This window comes from Nelumbo lutea, chromosome 8, assembly GCF_056320005.1.
Source record: "Nelumbo lutea isolate HS-2025 chromosome 8, American lotus-T2T, whole genome shotgun sequence".
Taxonomy (NCBI): Eukaryota; Viridiplantae; Streptophyta; class Magnoliopsida; order Proteales; family Nelumbonaceae; genus Nelumbo; species Nelumbo lutea.
This window is the reverse complement of record NC_142691.1, coordinates 26,644,599-26,666,437: the sequence shown is the minus strand read 5'-3', so window position 1 is coordinate 26,666,437 and position 21,839 is coordinate 26,644,599. Positions and strand designations below refer to the sequence as shown.

Genomic DNA, 21,839 nt, shown 5'->3' with positions numbered 1-21,839 from the left:
AGGTAAGAGCTGAATAATATGCTGACAAACTGCGGTTACCTTGTTTACAAGTTGAGAACTTAGCCTGTAACTGAATAATATCCAACTCCTTCCATATTTCATTTGCAGTCTGCCCATATAAAATTCTTCTTTATAGTTAACATCTGGTTCCATGGCTGCAAGAAGCCAAGACCCCCACAGGGACCCATTTATGTATTCAGCCTTTCCCCTAGCTGTAACAACTGTACCACAGGTTGATGTAACCCCAGAGGAAGCTAAATCATCGGTTGCCATATTAAGCAGGTTCTACAAGTCAAAAAGAACCACTGATGTACACAGAAATAAGTCTCCATCCTATTTCTACTACCCAACTCAAAAGTAGGGCACAAAACACACACCAATCTTCCTCCTAGAATGGAACACCACTACCAGCAACTAACAGGCCCAAAAAAATTCAGTCTTCAATCACCATTAGGCCACACAAGGCACACACTAAAGAAGGACAACACATACCTGTCACAAGGGAGCACACAACCCCCTGTACAGCACCTGTACGAAGATGAACATAACTAGAAACACAGCCTTCACAGCATCGGCTGTCACCAACTAGTGTTTCCTTGGTGTTACGACCAAGGAAGAACCCAGAGAAAACACAATCTGATATTTCTGACCAGTCCGATTGGGTTCCTTGACCTCACAGTTCAAGAAATCAAAAAATCTGATGAGAAGAGATGTAATTCTGAGAGAAAAGAATCCTCCTATTGCCCAGAAGTATGCTCTGATACCATGTTTTCTTCTAGGAAGAAGAGAAGGGAAGAAGAAGAGAGAAGGAATAGAAGAGAAGAAGAGAGAAGAAGGAAGAGAAGAGAAGAAGAGAGAAAGGCTGTTTGGGAGCCAAAACTTCTAGCTGGCGGTGCCCAGCTTTCTATTTATATTAATGATATTAAAAATAAGAGGAAAATTACATGCTTGCCCCCAGCTGCACACCCTAATAAAAAACAATAATAAAAGGCAATAAACAAGCTGACAGCACCCTAAGACTAACAGCATAAAAGACTATAACAGCAAAAATAACTAACAGATCGGGGGCCCTGTAGGGTGGGGAGTGCTCTCCCTGTCCCTGCCCTGGCCCCACCAACAGGGATGAAAATTTCCCCATCCCTGCGTCACCCGTGGTGGGTCCCTGTGGGGGTCAGGGAAATGGGAAAAATTGCCATCCCTAATCACTGTTTCTTCCACTACCTCTTCCTTCCTTACTTCCACCACAACCACCTCTAAAACCACAACTGACACCTCTAACTGCATCTCTCCCCTTGATACCTCTACTGCCACCACCTTTGGTTGCTACTAAGGCAGACTTCTCTGAAGTGATTGAATGATCATTCTGGGATTGGCATGTTGGGGTTGGTTCTTTTCTGTATTTGGAAAAAATAAAGGAAACTAAGCCCTAGTGCTCTAAGTGCGGCAATGTAGCTCATTCTAGGGATGATCTGGTGAAGATGAAGTGATAGTGAATCAGGATGGAGAAGTTAGAGATTGACTCAAACTCTTGGATAGTAGCTTGGTTGGTCGTTTCGTAAATTCCGACCTAGATGTGGGGAAGATTGAAGAGTGGGCTGCTGCTGAGTGGCGACATGGGAAACCTTTTCGGCTGAGAAGGCTGAATGCTGGTTTCTTTTTGACTTTCAAAAGCAAGGAGCTAGCAAGCAACATCCTGGTGAGAAAACAGAATAAGTTTTCAGAATCAGGAGATGGAATCCATTACTTGGAGCAATTAGGGATTTGGGTCCTTTAAACATGGTGTGGATTACTCTGTTCAGGATCCCCTTGCATGCATGGAGTTTCCAAACCTTTAAGGCCATAGGAGATGCTTGTGGAAGATTCAAATTTATTGATCGTAGAACAATTTCTTGGAGAAATATAATTGTTGTTTGTATTTTAATCGAAGTTTAAGAGATCCACCTTGTTCCTACTTCCCTGTCCCTTTGATTTGCTGGTGAAATTTTCGACTAAGACTGGTTGTAGAAGGGTCATATCTAGCCAGATGAGTTGAGGATATGGAGATACCAAACAGCAGGGTTTAACAACAATTATCACCAACCATAAGATGTAAAAGCACGCCACAGAAACTTTAAGCCCAAAAGGGGTGCTACAGTACCTTGCTACAGTAGTTTGCAGCCCTAGAAGTCAACAAAAAGGCTCACACAACACTTGTAGAGTACCAAAAACTCCACAGACCATAGGAAGTGAGTTCACACACCAAAACTAAACACCACACACTGTCACAAAGCAGCACTCAATACACATACCTGTACTCACGCCTAGGGCTGCAGCAAGGGGGAGCTTAGTACACCATTGCAAACACCTTAAACCGAGCAACTCAAGGCACTAAAGCCTCTTTTCCTAAGGGATGGTCAGTCCTTTTAAGTCCCTTTACATGCTTGTCTCTAAAAAGAGTTCTCAACTCCTAAGGCGCAAAAAGGAGGTCTGGACAGTAAACAACGAGTTCAATGCTCTGGTACCATATTACAACTAGAGAATAAAAAGGAAAAAGAGGAGAAAAAGGAGGGAAAAAGGTAGGGAGATCTTTCTTACACAGCAGAAAACAAGAAGAAAGTGAAAAGAGAAAGAAAAAAGGTCTCTAGGAAGAAGATACAAACCACTCTTCTTCAACCTATTGACTTGCACTGTTATTCTCTTCTTTAGAATATGCAAAAATACAAAAATGCCCCTTATGGGCAAACATTTCAACAAGAAGAAAAGAGGACTTTAATAATCTGTAGCTATTTCCATTCAAGTGCACTTTTAATCATTTTTCACCTTCCCTTTCATTTTAATTTTCTCCTCCATTTTTCTGTCCTTTTAAATACCAAAATCTGACTCACGAACAGGGATATAAACTAGATAGGAAGACTAGCCAATGATATTCAGTCAGCACTATCTTGCTTAATAATGTTTTTTGCTACCGGTCCCAAAAAAGCAAACAAGAGATGCCTATTTACCAGTTTTCTGAGTGTTTCTCCTTTCTTCCCAATTCACACTACCGGGTTTCATATAAATGTAGAATTGTCTTTTCTACTAATTGAGATGCTCAAATAGATGAATGCAAGCTAGCCGTTAAAGCAACCTAACTTAAGATCTTCAGAGAAACTTTCTACCTCTTCCCCAAGGTTTCTTCCTTTCAGTTTATATGTTTTCCAAAATCTTGAGTTCCATGAATGTGTTCCACTTTGTCCAACTCAGGTTGTGTTTGCATTCAGGATTTATTCTTTCTAGTTATTGCATTATGGGGTAATAATGTTTTGGAGGCACAAAACATTATTCATGGTTGTGATCTGGTTACCATCATAAATGAGCATTATTTTTGTTGTTTATTCTGGATGTATTCATTAATAATATTAAAAGCAAACTTGCAATGTTACCATTAATATCTTATTTACTTTTGAATCTTTGACATGTAGGCTAATGGAGTTATACCTTTGTACCAAGTTGATAATGGCATGTTGAAAGTAATATTTCAAGTTGGTGTGTGTGGAAAGGTTGCTATCTTTAGTAAAGAACTCTCCTCTTATTGTCTATTGTGTTCTGTTTTCATTTCATTAGGGAGACATGGTGTTTCTTTCACCGCCATGGGGAGGTCCAACTTACAACACCATAAAGCATTTTACCCTTGATTTGCTTAAGCCAAAAGATGGGTATGTGAATATGTGTGTGTATAAGATTCTTTTGTTTCTTTGAATAACATAAAATTCCGTCTTCTTTTGTATCTCTTATTTAACTTTTTTTGCTTCATTTGCATAGTTTCAAAAGGTTGTTTGAGTTTAAGAGGAGCCACTTTGTGAAAAAAAAGAAAAAAGCTGAAGGTTAGGTCTATATCTCGTCCACCACCCCCAGGACCCCAGATAACTAGGACCAAACATTGGGTAGTGATCTTTTTAATGGAATGGTTTTAAAAAGCTGTGAGGTTTACCTGAACCCTCTTAGCTCAATAGCTTTACATACCTTCTACAAGGCTTAGGCCTCAAGCAGCAAGAGGCATAGTGGCATACATCTCATAAGCCTTAAAGCCTTAAGTTGTTAAAGCTAAAGTCTCATTTGTTGTACAAAAAAAAAGTGTGTTTAAATTGATACTACTTCGTAGAAAATATGGTCTCAAAGTAAACAATGTTGTGAGTAACAACAATAATCTTTTTTTTTTTTGATAAATATGTTATATTGTAGTACTCACAAGGAGGGAGAGGTTCTCTCAAAGCTGATTACAAAAGGAATACCTCCAGTCTATACCAACATTCAGAAGCATACAAAAAGTATACCGACTGTTTAAGATGTATCTACTGTTTTCTCATTTAAAAAATCAACAAAAAGAATTCTCTCCCATTTATTTGTGAACTGCTCCTTTTTCATGCCTGTGAACTCTTTCAGGACACTGGCCAATTAAAGTATGCACATCTAGATCTTCCTGATATCTTTCAATCTCTAAATCTCATTGATTGAAGATTAAGTTGTCATGTTCCAACCACATGGCCCAACATAGGGCACCAGGAATCATGTGCCATAGCACCTTGCCCCTGCTGCTAAACATCTTAGAGGGCTAGGATGAAATCAGCAATGTTTTAAGAGTTGGACCAGACACAAAACCAGAATGGTTACTGGGTCATGGATCAAATGGTTTTACCACGAGTCATGTAAATACTATTCAATAGATTTTGCAATTTATAGTGTAAGCATAAATGGTGGTTAGATGGTTAAGGTGTCACTTTTTGATATAAATGACCAGGGTTCAAGTCTTATTACTTGCCTTTTATTCAAAATATATGCATTTAATCAATATATACATTAAAGATACATAAATTAGCTCAAAAGAAACATGATGGACTAATGGTTACATGCTAACACATGTAATTAAGAGGTCTTGAGTTAAAATCATTCTACTTGTATTTTAAAGTTTATAATGATATAGTGACCTGGGAGGTTGTAGAAAACCAGCTGGGTCATTGAAACCCGTTCAGTTTCCAACGTTTTCACCAGGTTTTGATTGGTCGTTCTGGTTTATCAGAAAAATAAAAACTAAAATTAGAATTCCTTCCGGTTCCTGGGTTGAATGGTCTAACTATCCGGTCTGGTCTAACTATCTAAGTCTTAAAATATTGGCAATCAGTGAAGCCAGATCCCTTGGAAACACCATGACCACCTTGAACAACTGCAAAAAGTTCCACCACATAATTTATCAAAAAAAAGTGGCACCATTTACAATAGGTAGCTTGTAGCTGGGCACCATTACCAATAGATGAGCTACATAGCACATTGATTAATAGTGGCCATACCCCTGCTTTCTAGGTGATCTGTTGTGGGGATTTGATTGAGCATTGCAGACCACAAGAAGAATTTCACCTTTGATGGCCATTTGGCTTTCCAGATCCAAGACCAAAGAATTACTTCTTCGTTACTGGGAGTCAAGAATCTGAAGAATGATCCAACAGTAAATTTATCCAAGGCTTCTAGTATCCAACACATACTGTCCTGCAGGGAAGGATCAATTTGATATTGCTGCAGCATTCCTAGCTTGCTCATGAAATCCAAGGCTTCCCACTCATTAAGATTTTGCCTTAAATTCTAGGCCCTAACACAAGGTTCACAATATCAACACAATGAACCCAATACAGGCATATCATATCAGTATCTGAAGGCATGGGCACGTGGCACGGATGGAATGGCCTCTTGCTGTTGACTCCTGGCATTGTTGATTGTTATGCATTTCTTCATATAAACTATTGAAGTGTGCATGTCTTATATGTTTATAATTTATACCTTATTCATAGTTATTTCAACCTTAGATTTCGTGTTATTGATATATTTGTGGGATTTGTAAGAGTTTCCCCAACATATCCAAGCATATCCATTGCCTTTCCACTGTATCCATGTGTATCCAAAATGTATCTGTATCTGTATCCAAGTTTCCTGATACAATAAGTAGTCGATCTAGACTACAATCAATCTTTAATTAAAAAGAGAAAAGGATGAAAAATTGAAGAGAAGAAGAAGGGAAGAGAGGAAAAAAAGAAGTATACGAAAAGAGTTTCAGAAAAGAGAGAGAGTAGGTCATAATTTCTGCCGACCCTCTCTTAGTATTTATAACTATTAGCTAACTGTAAAAGGGCTGAATTGCCCTTATTGCTTACATGGCAAATAGAATAAGAAATAACTAATAATAAAGCTGAAATAACCAACTGAAATAACTACCAACTAACACTGTCATATTTAACAGAAATATTGCTGCCATACGAACACTGTGGGGACCGCATCAGTGTTCTTTACACTCCCCCTCAAGTTGGGAATATATATTTGTCATTCCCAACTTGCATAGATTTGCCTCTAACTTCTTCCTTGGAACAACCTTGGTGAGAAGATCTGCAAGCTGCATGCTGGAGGTGATATACGGAAGACACACTTCTTGAGATGAAACCTTTTCTCTGAAAAAATGTCAGTCTACCTCAATATGCTTAGTTCTGTCATGCTGTACCGGATTATGAGCTATATTAATAGCAGCCTGATTATCACAATACAGCATTAAGGGCTTCTCATAAGCAATACCCAGTTCCTCAAATAGTGATTTCAACCACAGGATTTCAGCCACACTATTAGCCATGGACCTGTATTCAGCTTCTGCACTAGAACGAGAAACAACACTTTGCTTCTTACTCCTCTAGGAGACTAGGTTACCCCCTACAAAAGCACAATATTCAGAGGTAGACCTTCTATCATCAATACTCCCAGCCCAATTATAATCTGTTTAAACCTCTATCTTCATGTGATTATTATTCTTGAATAGTATACCTCTACCTGGTCACTTCTTCAAATATGTTAATATCCTCTCACTGCGAGTAAGTGAGTAGTCCTATGAGAGTGCATATACTGACTGATAACGCTGACTGCATAACTGATGTCTAGTCGTGTGAGACAAAGATAGAGGAGTTTTCCAACTAACCGCTGGAACATAACTTTATCTTCAAGTGGCTCTCCACCTTCTGCACTGATCTTGTGATTCTGTTCAATAGGTGTATCTGTAGGCTTAACACTTAACTTTCTAGTTTCTTCCAACAAATCTAGAACATACTTTCTTTGGGAAACAAAAATCCCATGTTTAGATCTACTTACCTCAATACCCAAGAAGTATCGTAGCTCTCCTAGATCTTTCACCTCAAATTCTTGATGGAGTTGTTTGAGAGACTCAATCTCACCATTATCATTCCCTGTCACTACAATATCATCCACATATATAGCAAGCAAGGTCAAGGAAGAGTTCACTCTCTTAATGAACAATGCATGGTCTGACTGGGCCTGTACATAGCTGAACCTTTCAAGGGCTTGTCTAAATCTATCAAACCAAGCTTTGGTGGACTGTTTTAGTCCATACAAATCTTTATTCAATTGGCAAACCTTCTTTCCTGTGTTTGCATCATAAAATCCAGGAGGCAACTACATGTAGACTTCTTCCTGCAAGTCTCCATTGAGGAAGGCATTTTTTACATCCATCTGGAACGAGGGCCAAGAGTAACTGGTTGCAAGGGACAATAAAACTCTAATAGTGGTCATCTTTGCTACCCAAGCAAAAGGCTCCAAGTAGTCTATACCATAAGTTTGAGTAAATCCCTTTGCAACTAACTGAGCCTTATACCTTTCAATGGTACCATCAGCATTATGTTTCACAGTAAATACCCATCTACATCCAACCAGTTTCTTCCCTTTAGGGTAGTCAACTAGCTCCCAAGTATTATTCCTCAGAAGAGCATCCATTTCAACCTTCATTGCATCTTTCCACTCAGGAACTAACAAGGCCTCCTACATTGTTCTGGGGATAGGAATACCAACAATAGATGTGAGGAAGGACCTGTAAGAGGGGGACAAGTGATCATAGGACAAGAATTGGGAAATGTAGTGGGTTGTGGATGTAGTGCAACACAGTTTGCCTTTACGGACTGCAATGGGGAGGTCAAGGTCATCCAAAGGAGGTAAGGGATCAACAGTGGAAGGTATCTTAGAGGAACCCAAATTTGATAACGGAACTGTAGTACCTGGATCTGGATCTGCAGAAGGAACTGGGGCTGACCTAGACTGCTGATGACCGAAATCAACCTGCCTCCACCGCCTGTGATAAACTCTCAAATCCTGGCACCTCTGACACCCCTCCCCATTACATCCCTCATCACTCAATGGAATAGGTAAAGGAACTTCTTATGAGTTAACCCCACACTCACTACTCTCCCCCTGAGGAGAAACCCTAGGATAATAGGGTACATCCTCGAAGAAAGTGACATCCATAGAGACAAATCTTTTCCCAGAAGTGGGTTCATAGCAGCAATATCCCTTTTGAGTTTGTGCATAACCGAGAAAAATACATTTGGAGGCCTTAGGATCAAATTTGGAACCACGAGGTCCAAGAATAAAGCAAGTACAACCAAAGGTTTTAAGGGGAACAATAAACAAGTCTTTATCAGGGTATAGGAGGGTAAATGGAGGATTCATGTCAAGAACCCGTGAAGGAACTTGGTTAATGAGATACACTGCTGTAAGAATAGCATCTCCCCATAAACGAATAGGCACATTGGAGTTAAACATGATGCTTCTGGCCACCTCCAATATGTGTCTATTCTTCCTCTCAGCAACCCCGTTCTGTTGTGGTGTATGAGGACAAGTACTTTGGTGGATAATCCCATGGTCAAGCAAATAGGAGGCTAATTGGTTGGCAAAGTACTCTTTTGCATTATCGGATCTGAAGATTTTGATTTTGACCCCAAATTGGGTTAAAATCATTTGATGAAAGATCCGGGTCAAAGTAGGAACCTCATCTCGAGAATGCATAAGGTAAACCCAAGAAAATTGGGTATAGTCATCAACAAACAACAAGAAATATCTGTACCCCCCCCCCCCATAGCAGTGATGTGATAAGGACCCCAAACATCGGTGTGCATAATATCAAAAGGATTATTACTTCTTTTATTACTCAATGAGTAAGATGTTCAACAATGCTTTGCAAGCTCACAACTCTCACATCTCAAATTGGACATCTGAACAAACTCAAATAAATAAGGAAACAAACTCTTCAAATACCGAAAAGATAAATGACCCAACCGATTATGCCAAAGCATAACCTGACTAACAGACTGAGAAACAAAAGACTTCCTATCTTCATATCTTCCCAATGTGAACTCTCTCCAAGCAGATAGATTCCATTCGTCTCACGGCTAGTTCCAATCTCCTTCCTTGTCTCCAAGTCCTGAAAAACACATTAGTCAGGGAAAAAGGTTACTGAACAATTCTGATGTTTTGTAATGCTACTGACTGAAAGCAAATTAGTATTAAGCTTAGGAACATGCAGAACTGAAGATAAGGATATGGCATTAGACAACTTGATGTCTCCCTTGCCAGAAATGGGAACAAGGTAACCATCAGCAATGGACACCGTATCTCTGCCAGAAGATAAGTGATAGGTTGTGAATAATGATGGCAAGCCAGTCATATGGTCAGATGCACCTGAGTCTATTACCCAACAATGTTCAGTGTTACCTGGAGCTGAAGCATGATAAGCTGAGGCTCGAGTACCTGAATGAGCAAAAACTGATGTGGGAACTGATGGTGATTGAGATGAGTGTGCTGAATTGCCAACTTCCTTTTCCAACTGAGTCAGGGCAGCCCGGACAGCAGCTAGGGTGTGCATTTTGTGCCTGATGAGGAGGCACAATCAGTATTAACAGCCATATTAGCATTACCCCTTTTGTTCCTGAGTTTTGCTGGGACTAAATGAGGGTGCAGCTTCCAACATGTGTCTTTAGTATGCTTTGGTTTCTTGCAATGCTCACATTTCCAGATCTCACTTGTCTTCCTTCTTTATATCCCTCTCCGTATCACCCCCGGACTTAGGTCTGACTACTGCCAAGGCTGGTGGGAAGGGTTGATGTTGCATCATAACCTTTCTCCTAGTCTCTTCACTATGCACTAAGGAGTAGGCTTGTGATAGGGTCACACTGTCTCTTGTCAGTAGTTGCTGTCTTACAATATCATACTCAGGATTCAGATTAGTTAGGAACTCAAAAACCCTATTAGTCTCAACCTGCTTCCTATGAGTCTGTGCATCATTCTGGCTTTCCCACTCAAGTGTTTCTAGGTGGTCAATTTCATGCCACAAAGATTTCAGTGTAGAGAAGTAAACCAAGACTGGTTTCTCTCCTTGCTTAAGGTTGTTAACCTCACATTTCAGTTCATAAGCCCTAGCAACATTAAGGGGTTGGGAGTAGGTTTCTTTCATGACATCCCAGATTTCCTTAGCTGTTTTCGCCCCCAAATAGTTTCAGATGATATGTGGCTGCATAGAGTTGCACAGCCATGTCATAACCAAATAGTTCTCCTGAACCCATTTGGTATAGGTTTGGTCCTCTTTAGTTGGTTCTTTCACATCTCCCAACAAGTAGCTCAGCCCCTACCCCCAATGGCCATCATGGCCGATTGAGCCCATTCTAGGTAGTTTGATCCATTAAACTTAACTGTTGTAATCTGAAAGGTATTATCAGACATGTTACCAGAATTGCTAGTCCCAAAAACACCTACCCCTTGACTCTTGAACTCCATTCTTGATCAAGAATTAATAAAAAAAAAACCTCTTTAATTACTGTAATAGGAGAAACAGCACCTAAACAACTTATAACAGCCGGCCTAGTTCTTCCAAAGAACACAAAAAACAGAATTCTGAATGAAACCAGTTCAAATTCTGACCTGAAACAAATAACAGTTCTGAATTTTAGGGTTTTCTCTCAAAACCCTAAAGAAAACACAAAAATTCTGAAGCCGCACCTCTCAGACTAAACCAAGATTATCTTTTCTGAATAGAATCACAAGAAAAAACTTACTTTATGAAAAAATCTCTGGCCACCACCTTCTGGTTGATGCAAAACCCTAATCTTGAGGATCCGAAGCTTCTTCTGATTTTTCTTGACTACTGGAACTCTCCCAGACTTCTACAATCTCTTTAGTAGCAGCCACACACTACTAGTAACCTCCAAGAATCAGCCGATCCTCCTTCCTTGTTGAAAAACTTCCAAACCTAGGTGGTTCTCATGCAGTCGGCCTAATCAGACTAGCATAAGAGCTCCTAGGTCGACTCTGATACCAAGTAGTCGATCTAGACTACAATCAGTCTTGAATTAAAAAGAAAAAAGGATGAAAAATTGAAGAGAAGAAGAAGGGAAGAGAGGAAGAAATGAAGTACATGAAGAGAGTTTCAGAAAAGAGAGAGAGTAGGTCATAATTTCTGCCGACCCTCTCTTAGTATTTATAACTATTGGCTAACTGTAAAAGGGCTGAATTGCCCTTATTGCTTACATGGCAAATAGAATAAGAAATAACTAATAATAAAGCTGAAATAACTAACTGAAATAACTACCAACTAACACTGTCATATCTAACAGAAATATTGCTGCCATACGAACACTGTGGGGACCACATCAGTGGGGTCCACATCAGTGTTCTTTACACAATACATGAAACCAATATTTGGAACCTTGGTTCCACCACACCTGATTACCCAAGACTTCATAATATTCTCTGATTAAGGCATTTTTTGTCTGGAGCTAACAATTAGAAAGATGGGAAGAGTTCATATAGGGGTTGGTCCCTCAGCCATGGGTCTTTCCAGATTGCTATTTGTTCCCCATTTCCTGACTTATGTTATCCTAGAAAAGCTGTTTCAGCTTTGCTATGGCTAACCACATGAGATAAATGGGCCTCTCTTGTGGCCCAATCTTTGCAATCATCCCTGTATTTTCCTTGAATTTCCTCCCTCCATAGAGCATCCTTTTCTGATTCATATCTCCAAAGCCACTGACCCAGTAATGCATTTGTTAACTGCTTTTAGAGGTCTAATATACAACCCACCTTTGGCTTTTGGAAAACATACCAGGTTCTAGGCCACAAGATGCATGCATTTTCTACCTTCGGGGCCATCTCAAAGAAAGTTTTTACAGATTTTCTCTAATGTCTGCAGCATAGAACAAGAACAAGAGTGAAGCTGCTGTTTCAATTGATGTAAGAAAGAATGGAAAAAAGAAAAAGAAACCTCTTTAACCTTCTCTTTTTCTTTCCTTTTCTTTTCTCAAAACCCTTGGATCTTTTAAATTTCAATAGTAAAGCTTTGAGAAAAAGTATAAATAATATTTATACTATATAATAGAATATATTAACATACATTAGTAAGAGGTAGATATAGCAATGATATTATAATAAAGCTTCTGTCTTTTGATTTTTTTTTTTTTATTACCTAGGCAGGCACCTTGGTGCTTAGGTGGGCACATTGTCTAGACAGGAGTCTTGTTACCACAAGTCAAGGTGTTTAGGCGAGATGCCCATCTAAGGGGTTCATCACCTTACTAGAACTAAGGAAATAGAAATTACAAAATTGCTACTCATACTTTGATTCAGAAGAAAATTAGGTAAGACCTAAAATTTTTGTGGGTTATTAATAAATTCTAAACACAATTTGTTGTGATTTATAACTAGAGAAATCAAAATACATGGCTGGTCCCCATAATATATAAAATGACCAAAATATATGTATTTTCTAAATGTACAAAAATACATGAAAATCCAGTTTTGACTTCATTTCTCCCACATCAACTTTATTTTCTGATAGAATTAAATAAACCATCAGGTAACCTACTTATGATGCATAAAGCAAGAAACCAATCAACATAAAAAGATTATAAAATAAGAAATATATAATAAAAGATTTTCTGAAAGTTCTGTGGGATCCATTGTGGTCCAGATAAGACCATATATAGAAGATACAGAGATGTATTTTCTTACATTATGGACTAGGCAGTGATTTAAAAGAATTCAAGGAATGAAGAGGGTTATCATAAGTAGGTAATTGATGTGGTATGATTATTTTGTTTTTGGGAGATTGGGATGTGTAGTTTCTGTATCAATTGTTATCTCTATGCATGGCTCTTCTGCTAAATATGTTTTACTTTTTTATATATATTTTATAATTTTTTTTTATCAATGCATGTAGTAGAACTACCCATTATCTATAAGAAATGGATTCTTATAAGCTGTATGCCAAGCTGGAAATGGGCTATGCTGAATACCCTTGGGGGTGGTACACTAAAAGAAAATGCTCTCTTTTTTTTTTTTGATAACAAAAGAAAATGCTCTGTGGGCACATCTCTTCGTTTATGGACTTGAGGCTCTAGGCCTACTGGCCTGATTACCATTATGGTTGCCCACTTACCCCTACTCAAATTAAAGCAAAAGTGAACTTATCAAAAATAAATAAATAAAGCAGAAGTAACTTTAAGGTGTTCTAAAACACCCAAAAGGAATGGGGGAAGGGGGGGGGGGTGAGGGGTAGGAGAGAGAGAGAGAGAGATCCACAGAAATTTTGACAACTGACATAAGATTTGTATGAATCTAAATTCAATAGAAGAATAGTGCAGATTTATCTTTACACAGAGCAGCAGTTGGTTGCCTAAAGGCTCTTCCAATGTTAGGTTCATGTCAAAGTGGAAGTTGATTTATTAGTTATCTGTTGATTTGTGACATTAATTTGTCATTTCTGATGCTAATTTTGGTTTACACTCAGGTATTCTATTTTTCAAGCAGCTCAAAAAATAACACCTAATATTACCATGTTCTTACCTCGTAATGTGGACATACACCAAGTGGAAGAACTCTCTTGGTTATCTTCACCTCCTTTAAATATTGAGGTATTTCTTGTTTTCTGGATGGATCATTGTCTTACTTTCAAAATAATGTACTATTAGAACCTGAGTGACTAGTTAACTGGTAAACCTGGAAATATGGCAAGAAAGCTTAGCTTGGGAATCAAACCCACATGAAAACCAGATTGAACCATCTAAACTTGCCTTTGTCTTTGAGCCCTTAGCCTGGAGCCTAAGGAGTCCATACAAAGTTTGTTTAGGTCTCTATTTAATATATTTTTTATGATATTATTATATTAGCCTGGTTTCTCTTCTGGTTAAACTGGAGTGGTATGGCATGGTCCCATATGGTTTGCCATCTTTATATTATGGTGTCTGTTCTTTTTTATTTGTAGAAGGATAGAACCTGCTATAACCTCTCATGGGTTACATACATAATGGATTCCATAACTCTTTTGATTTGTCTGATCATTTCAAAGTGTTTTTTATCAAACATATGCTTTCTGTCCTTCTCTTTTCCCTATATGAATTTCGTACTCTGTATAACTGATTCAAACCATGCAGATTGAGGAGAACTATGTTAGAGGCAAGTTAAAAGGCATGACTGCTTATTTCAGTGGTTCTGCATTGCTTAACCTTGGTTGCCTTAGTTGTTCTCATTTGAAACCTTGTGAGTAACAATGTACTTCCATTGTATATGAGGAATATGATTCCATCACTTGGTTCTTTTAGAATATCTTGGGTTGTGTTCTCTATTGCTTACAGTTAATTCTTAATGAACTTTCTCTAATACTGATTAGAAAGAGCACTCTTATTTGATTTGCAGGTTAAGGTATACCATTTTAGGGATCTGACTAATAATTCTAGCTGAAAGATGGTCTATTCAGTTGAACATTTCCATCTGATCTATGCCACTTTTTGGAGAGTTAAAACAGAAAACTATGAAAGTGGAATTTGGAAATAAATGTTGAATTAGTTTCACTTTTATGGATTGATCATTGAACTTGTAGAGGTTGAGGTGCTTGAACTGTGTAGTTAAAGCACCAGGTGACCCAAGGTGCTAGAAAGTCCTCAGAAGTTAAAGAACAAATGAGGTGACTCTGCAAAAACACTATTTTTTGGGGAAGAAGATATTAACAAATTGACGTGTCAACTTTTGAACTTGTCAGCCTAGGATTTTTTTTGTCTTTTTTGGAAATGGGGGCGGCTTCTTTTTGACATAAGTGCCTATATTTTGGAGCTTTATGCCATAAACTATATGCTTTTTGTTTTGGCTTCAGAATAATTTATTTACTTTTTTTTGAGCATGTTTGAAGAAGAGAAATTCAATCATTTCAATATCTTAAAATCCAGGTGTACAAGAATTTAGTAAATTTTGATTATGTTTGTTATTTATCCTCTGTATGCTTTATATATTGTGACTTTTCTTGAATTAATTGTCGTCTTTTGATTTGAAGCAAAATAAATAAAAGTTTGCATATTTTAACAAATTCACTTCAATCCAGAAGTTAACAGTAGCTACTAGATCTCCATCATGGGGTTAATAAACTAGTCAGATTTTTTTTAACATAGCGGCTCTAACATTTGGGCAGTTCGTGGAGTAAGTTAATAACTGGTTGAACCGTGACTGGCTCCCTGGCTGGTTTGGTCATACCTTGAAAACCATCATTCATGAAAACCAGCTGAACAGCCAATTTAACTGGAAAACCGGTGAACTGGTCCCAGTTTTATGAAACCACCTGGGTCACAACATGAATAGAAACTTCAAAGGTAATGGACAAGACTTCAACCCTAGACCTCTTGTTTATGTATATCGTCTTGTTATCATTAATCCATCTCTTCATGTACATTTATTTCTGCCTCTTTAGCGTACATATTGCTTTAATACACATGTATGTTAAAGAAAATGTGAGTTACCCTGATCATTTATTTTAAAAACTAAATTAGCCATCTATCCCCCACATATCCCACATTATTACAGTTCAACCTCCAGTTTAACCATTGTTGAACCTTTGACCCATGAACCTCTCCCTTTTTCGGTTCTATGCCCAGTCTGGTTTCTGAACAATGAGAATTATAAAGAATGTATACCTGATAGTGATACCCAGGTGGTTTGATATATCAGACTTTCAAAATCTAAGCATTTCCCAGTCCCTTGGCATGAGATCCTTCATGACGCTCACAGTTGATTCTGATTCCGACTTTGTTAGTTTATAGCTTATTGTGCTCAAGAGAGATGCCTTTTCCTTTTTGCAGGCACTAGATGTAAGAAAGCTGGGCATACAGTGTAAGTTAGGGTAGAATCCTGTGATGGGTTGGCAGTAATATATATGGATTTCTGTGGGAACTGACATAAGACTTAGTCTCACATATCGAATGGTTCAAGATGTCAAGAATGGAGCCTGATCATGATGAAGCATTTGGTGGTGGTTTCTTGTTGCAGCATGAAATTTGTAGGTGAGGCTAAAATCTGATCTTTCATGAAGCAAAGGAAATTTCTTTTTGGTGGGCCATTTTGCAATACTTGTTTCCACCTAGCAAAGGGATTTTGCACATGTATCATGGAGTGTCAGCCATTAATTAGAAAGATGGTGTATATGGAGGTAAATGGTGTTAGCTTGTGCATTGCCAATTGAAAAGGCTGGATTTCTTACTGTTCATAGTTAACTTTTTTGCCATTTTCTCTTTCCAATGCATAGAAAATTTCTTGTATGTATGTTGATTGTATAATTGTATTTATCTAGTTAATGAATTTATCTCTTGCTTATGAATGATCCTTTTATTTTGATAAATATTTCATAGATGCTTGCTTAAGTTGAACTTTGTGGTACTCCTGTATAGGGGGGTAAATGATATTCGAAAATTCGATTTTAAATTTGATATTCAATATAATCGAATCGAACTCGAATAATTCAAATATTTAATCGGTCGAATTCGTATATTCTATTCATACCAAATAGTTAATCGGATTCGAATTCAGATATGACTTGATTCGATTCGATAAATATTTGAGTTTGATCGATTATTTACATCTTATATATAATATATAAAATATTTTATAAAAAAAAAATATATATATATATATATAATAATTAAGTTATATAAATAATTTATATATTTATATATTTTATATTAATAAAATATTTATTTTGTAAATTTATTAATTATCTAAAATAATTAATTAATCGAATTTCAATTGAATTGAATATTCAAATATTTAATCGGATTCGAATTCGAATATTAATTTTCAATATCCATCGAATATCGAATCAAATTCAGATATCGGATTTAATCGGGTTCAAATTCAGATATTATCTGATCCGATTCGAATTCGATCCATTTACACTCCGCATCTTTCAATTGGGAGGCGGTTTGGGAGTAGAGTGACTTGGATCTAATCCATAACCTAGGTATTTGGTCTCACTTATGATTACATATTCGTACTTGTGGTGGTGTAAATGTGACCATGGAGTGTGTATTAGCTATCCCTTCAGACTCCATCACCTTCACCTTCAATGTTATTGATCAAGGTCTTTCAAGTGGTGGGCCACCTTGTGATTGGGTCATAATCCCGTTTTCTGTATTGCTATTTGTAAGCTTCCAAACATCAGATGAACTATTTTTTTCTTTTTGGTCTGAAGTTTTAAATCCTATTCCTTGATCGAAACTGGTTCATCAATCGTAAGGTGGCTACTGGCAGGTCAGGGAGTTGTGATGTTCAATGCTATAGTCTCTACTCTCAAGTTAGCTTTCTCTTCGCCATCTCAATTCTCAAATGATATTAGGAGCTCATTCAAGAGTCATTATTTAGGGTAAATTACAATGAACCCCCGTAGGGATGAGCAAGAAAAACTGAAAACCGACTGAAACTGAACTGAAAATTTGGTTAACCGAATCGGTCAGTTTGATATTTTAAAAAAACCAATGGTATCGGTTCAGTTTTGGTTACCAAACCGACTAATATACATATACTTATATATTTTATTTATATTATATATATATATATATATATATATATATATATATATATATATTGCCTTTATGTTCTCTAAATGAAGCCATTTAAAATAACAATAAATAAAAAATCATTTCACTAACATAGAAAAACAAAGTTTCTTGAAACTTCTCTTCATCTTAAAATATAAAAATGATCCACTCCTTTCTCCAAGAAAAATTAAACAAAATTTTAAATTTATATCTATCAAAAAGAAATCTCTACCATTTCATTTGAAAATTGAATACAACCAAAAATCTACAAGGATCTATTGGAGAAATTGAGTGGACTTCAATATTATATTTAGAAAATTAATCAAATCATAAATCATTCAAATAAATAATAAAATGATAGTTTGGGGATTTAAAAAATTAAACTAATGAATGAATCTTTTTAGAAGCTAATTGGCGGAACTCACACAGTCAGTATTTGCTGCAAAATCAAAGTTCAAGGACAAGGGGGTCTTTGTTGCAAATGAAAGTTCAAGGGTTAATTGTTACTGACCCCATAGTATAAGGAGGTCTTTGTAATTTACTATATTATTGATTAACAACTTCTATGTCAACAAAAGTAATACAATTTTGCTGGTGTGGAAGTTGATTTCTATTTTATAAAGCAAAACTATTCAAATTTGTGAAGATCCTCTGTGATTATCCAAAAACAACTCACATGGATTGATATGGAATTGATACCTATCATTTGAAGGAAATGAAAGTGATGGGACCTTCAAAAGTTGTATTGGAAATCATTTTTTATTTACAGCGACTCTAAGCCCGAGGGACTGGCTAAACCAATTCGGGTAAGACTTGAATGGGGAGAAGGAAAGTATTAGACACCACTTTCATGTTTCCAATAGATGGTGTCCATGTGGGTGATTACAAGGCATGCACAAGCATAGATTCATGACTGTCAAGTGAGCATGGAGAGTATGAAGTTCTCCTCCCCAATTTGTTTACAAAGTTCTTGGTTTAGAAGCAAGGAGTGAATGAAGGTCTCAGCATGCTCATGAAAATGAATAAATATATTAATAACCTTATACTTCTATAAAATAAGATAGAATCATGAAAATTAGGAATAATCATCAACAAACAGTACATAATAGCGTGATCCTTTATTGGGTAATAGTGGGGTTAGGCCCCAAACATCTGCATATACTAACTTAAGAGGAGAAATGGACCAAGACTGATAATATTGTAAATGGTAACTTGTGGTCTTTTTCCATTTGGCATGAACTACAAATAGATTTTGAACAAGGATGCTGCCTTGGAAGTCCAAACTTGGCAATCATATGGTGAATTTTATGTAACTCCGGAGTCCGGATGGTCCAATTGATCGTGCCAGCCTTGAAATGTAATTCGTCTCTGACACAAGCTGAAACTCCATATGCTTTATTGCTTCCTATAGCTGCGCCTATTGGTAAATGATAGAGTCCATTACACTTAGGTCCTTGGAGCAGAACATTCCCCATTGGATCCTTAGTCACAAAGAAATTTTGTTGACTGAAAGAGATTTTTGGCCATAAGGGAATATGATATAGTACCCAAATGAAAAATATGATATTTATAAATAAGTGAAGAAGAAGAACCAACATGATGTATGGGAAGACCATTACTACATCCTACTTTCACATGATCTGTGTCAGCAGTATCATCGCTTCCTGCCACAGGAGGACTCCCACCAACCCAGATAATGCAGATCATGATAAGGACTCTTCATGCTAATTCCTACTCTTATTCTTTATCTATACTGTCAAGTGTTATACTGTTGTATCTTATCCCTATCATTCTATACATATATAAATATCATTGATATACAACTCCACAGGCGAATTGTGATAGTAGAGTTTCTCTCAAACTTGCTTCAGTTCTCTAAAGTTAAAGTTATCCTTCAAGTTCTTTCATGGTATCAGAGCCAATGGCTTCTGTTGGTTCTGCAACTTCCTCTGCATTCAATGTTAATCAGTTTGTCTCAGTGAAGTTAGACCTCCACAATTTCATACTGCGGCATTCCCAAATGACAGTAGCACTACGAGATGCTAAACTCTCTGATTATGTCACCGGTTCCTTTTCTTGTCCACCCAGATTTGCATCTGATTCTGGCAAGGAAAAGCATATCATCAGTTCAACAGGGCTGTCTGATCCTTGGTTGGCTCTTGGCTTTTTTTCATTGAAGGAATATTGGCACAAGTTACGGGAACCACCACCTTCAAGGAATGTTGGGATTCTTTGTCTCGTATTCTTGCCTCTAAGTCAAGTGCTTGAATCCGGAAGGGAACAATGTCAATGACTGAATACCTGATGAAAGCCCGTAAACTAGCCGATGTGTACTAGTAGCAGCTGATCAACCGTTATCTGAGATTGATCTCATTCTTCTCATTCTCGGAGGACTCGACCTTGACTATAGGCACTCACCACTACAATCACTGTGAGAGCAGCCGACTACACCTTTGGTGAAGTTTGTGCCTTGCATCTCAACCATGAGATCAGGTTAGATAATTCAAAATTTCTTATTGGATCTGTTATGGCTGCTAACATTGCAGTTAAGGACATCAACAAAGGACAACGTCTTGTTCCATCTCAACCACGTAGTGATAAGAACAAATCCAAGCCTACTCCCTCTGACAATTAGCGACCTACCAAACCAAAGAATCATTCTGCTATGATCGCATCTTCTTCTTCTCGGTTAGGTAACTCTAGTTAATTGGTACCCCGATTCTGGAGCCACCAATCACCTCACTACTAATCTCCATGACTTGAAGCTGCATTTTGAGTACAAAGGTCCTGATCAAATTATGTATCGTAGGCAATGGAACAGGTTTGGACATCCTTCACACCATGGTTTTTAAAGCCGGTCTGGCAACCGAACCGGTCAGGGGTCCGGTTATTGGATCGAACGGTCCGACCCAAACGATCGGTTCAAAACGACCAAAACTGTTCAAATGATTAACTAGCCAGTTCAACGGTTTGCTGACCAAAATCAACGGTTTTGGAGAAAAACGAAACCAGTCAGGTGACTGGTTCCCGGTTTTTCCGGTCCACTATTGTTTTATAATATTTTACATGTTCCAGAAATTACCAAGAATTTATTATTTGTTCATCACTTCACAACTGACAATGATATCTTCTTCGAATTCCATCTTCATGTTTGTTTTGTAAAGGACCACTCATCAGGAAATATACCACTAGAGGGTCTGAGTAAAAACGACCTATATCAACTTCCACTGCTCTCTACCGGTTCAAAGACAGCTTGCCTAAGAGAACATACAACCATTGATCACTGGCATGACCACCTTGGTCACCTTCACTCAAGATCATGCAACGTGTGCTAGCAGAAGATTGTTAGCTCCCTCTCTCCTCTCACAAGAAACCCACCTTTTGCACTTCGTGTCAGCAAGGCAAGAGTCATCGGTTGCCTTTTTCTCCTTAGTGATTCAGTTGTTAGTGCTCATTAGACATTATTTATTCAGATTTGTGGGGTCCCTCCCTCGTTAATTCTATTAATGGATATCATTTCTATATTATTTTTATTGATGGCTTTAGTCAACTCATATCGATATATCCATTATTTCGAAAATTAGATGCATTTTCATTTTTTCTTCAATTTAAGGTAATGGTTGAAAACCTAATTGGACATAAAATAAAGATCTCGCAAATTGATGGTGGTCTTGAACTTACCAAAATTTAAAGGCTCTCTCGCTAACCATGGTATCCTCCATCGTATTTCATGTCCATACACGCAACAATGTTGAGCGGTGTCATCCTCATATAATTGAAATGGGCCTTACTGTATGTCTTGCCTACTAGTATGACACTTTTTATATTGTAGTACATTTGGTTAATCGACTTCCATATGCTATATTTTCTTATATGAGCCCTTTTGAAAAATTATATTGTGGAAAAATTCAAGAAAACAGATTCAAATGACATCCAAACTGAAAGTAAAAGTAGAGATAAAGAGAAACAAACACAAAAAACACATATGGATTTATGTGGTTTGGCTTATACCCTACATCCATGAGCGAAGCAGGAATAGAAAACCATTATGAAGTTTCCAATGGAAAAGAAATGTAGAGTTTTGCCCTCACAAAAAAGATGGGTATTGTTCATTGCTCACACCCTTAAAAGTTTATTTTATAATTTGAAAAAAAAAACAATAAT

The 21,839-nt window shown here is 37.4% G+C and overlaps 1 protein-coding gene across 5 annotated transcripts in view; it reads left to right on the top strand.

The window, feature by feature from the left end:
• The window catches only part of LOC148843548 (uncharacterized), a 34,578-nt gene extending 18,123 nt beyond the window's left edge, over positions 1-16,455 (top strand). For 2 of the 5 annotated variants that reach the window (XM_088956677.1, XM_088956681.1), the window contains exons 4-8: positions 3,441-3,488; positions 3,583-3,674; positions 13,610-13,733; positions 14,253-14,358; positions 15,945-16,455. In XM_088956677.1, coding sequence (XP_088812803.1) covers positions 3,441-3,488; positions 3,583-3,674; positions 13,610-13,733; positions 14,253-14,358; positions 15,945-15,979 — 405 coding nt within the window. In that variant the 3' untranslated portion in view covers positions 15,980-16,455. The remainder of the gene's footprint in view (positions 1-3,440; positions 3,489-3,582; positions 3,675-13,609; positions 13,734-14,252; positions 14,359-15,944) is intronic. The other 3 variants (XM_088956678.1, XM_088956679.1, XM_088956680.1) reach the window with 3 other exon arrangements.
• Positions 16,456-21,839: the final 5,384 nt, after the last annotated feature.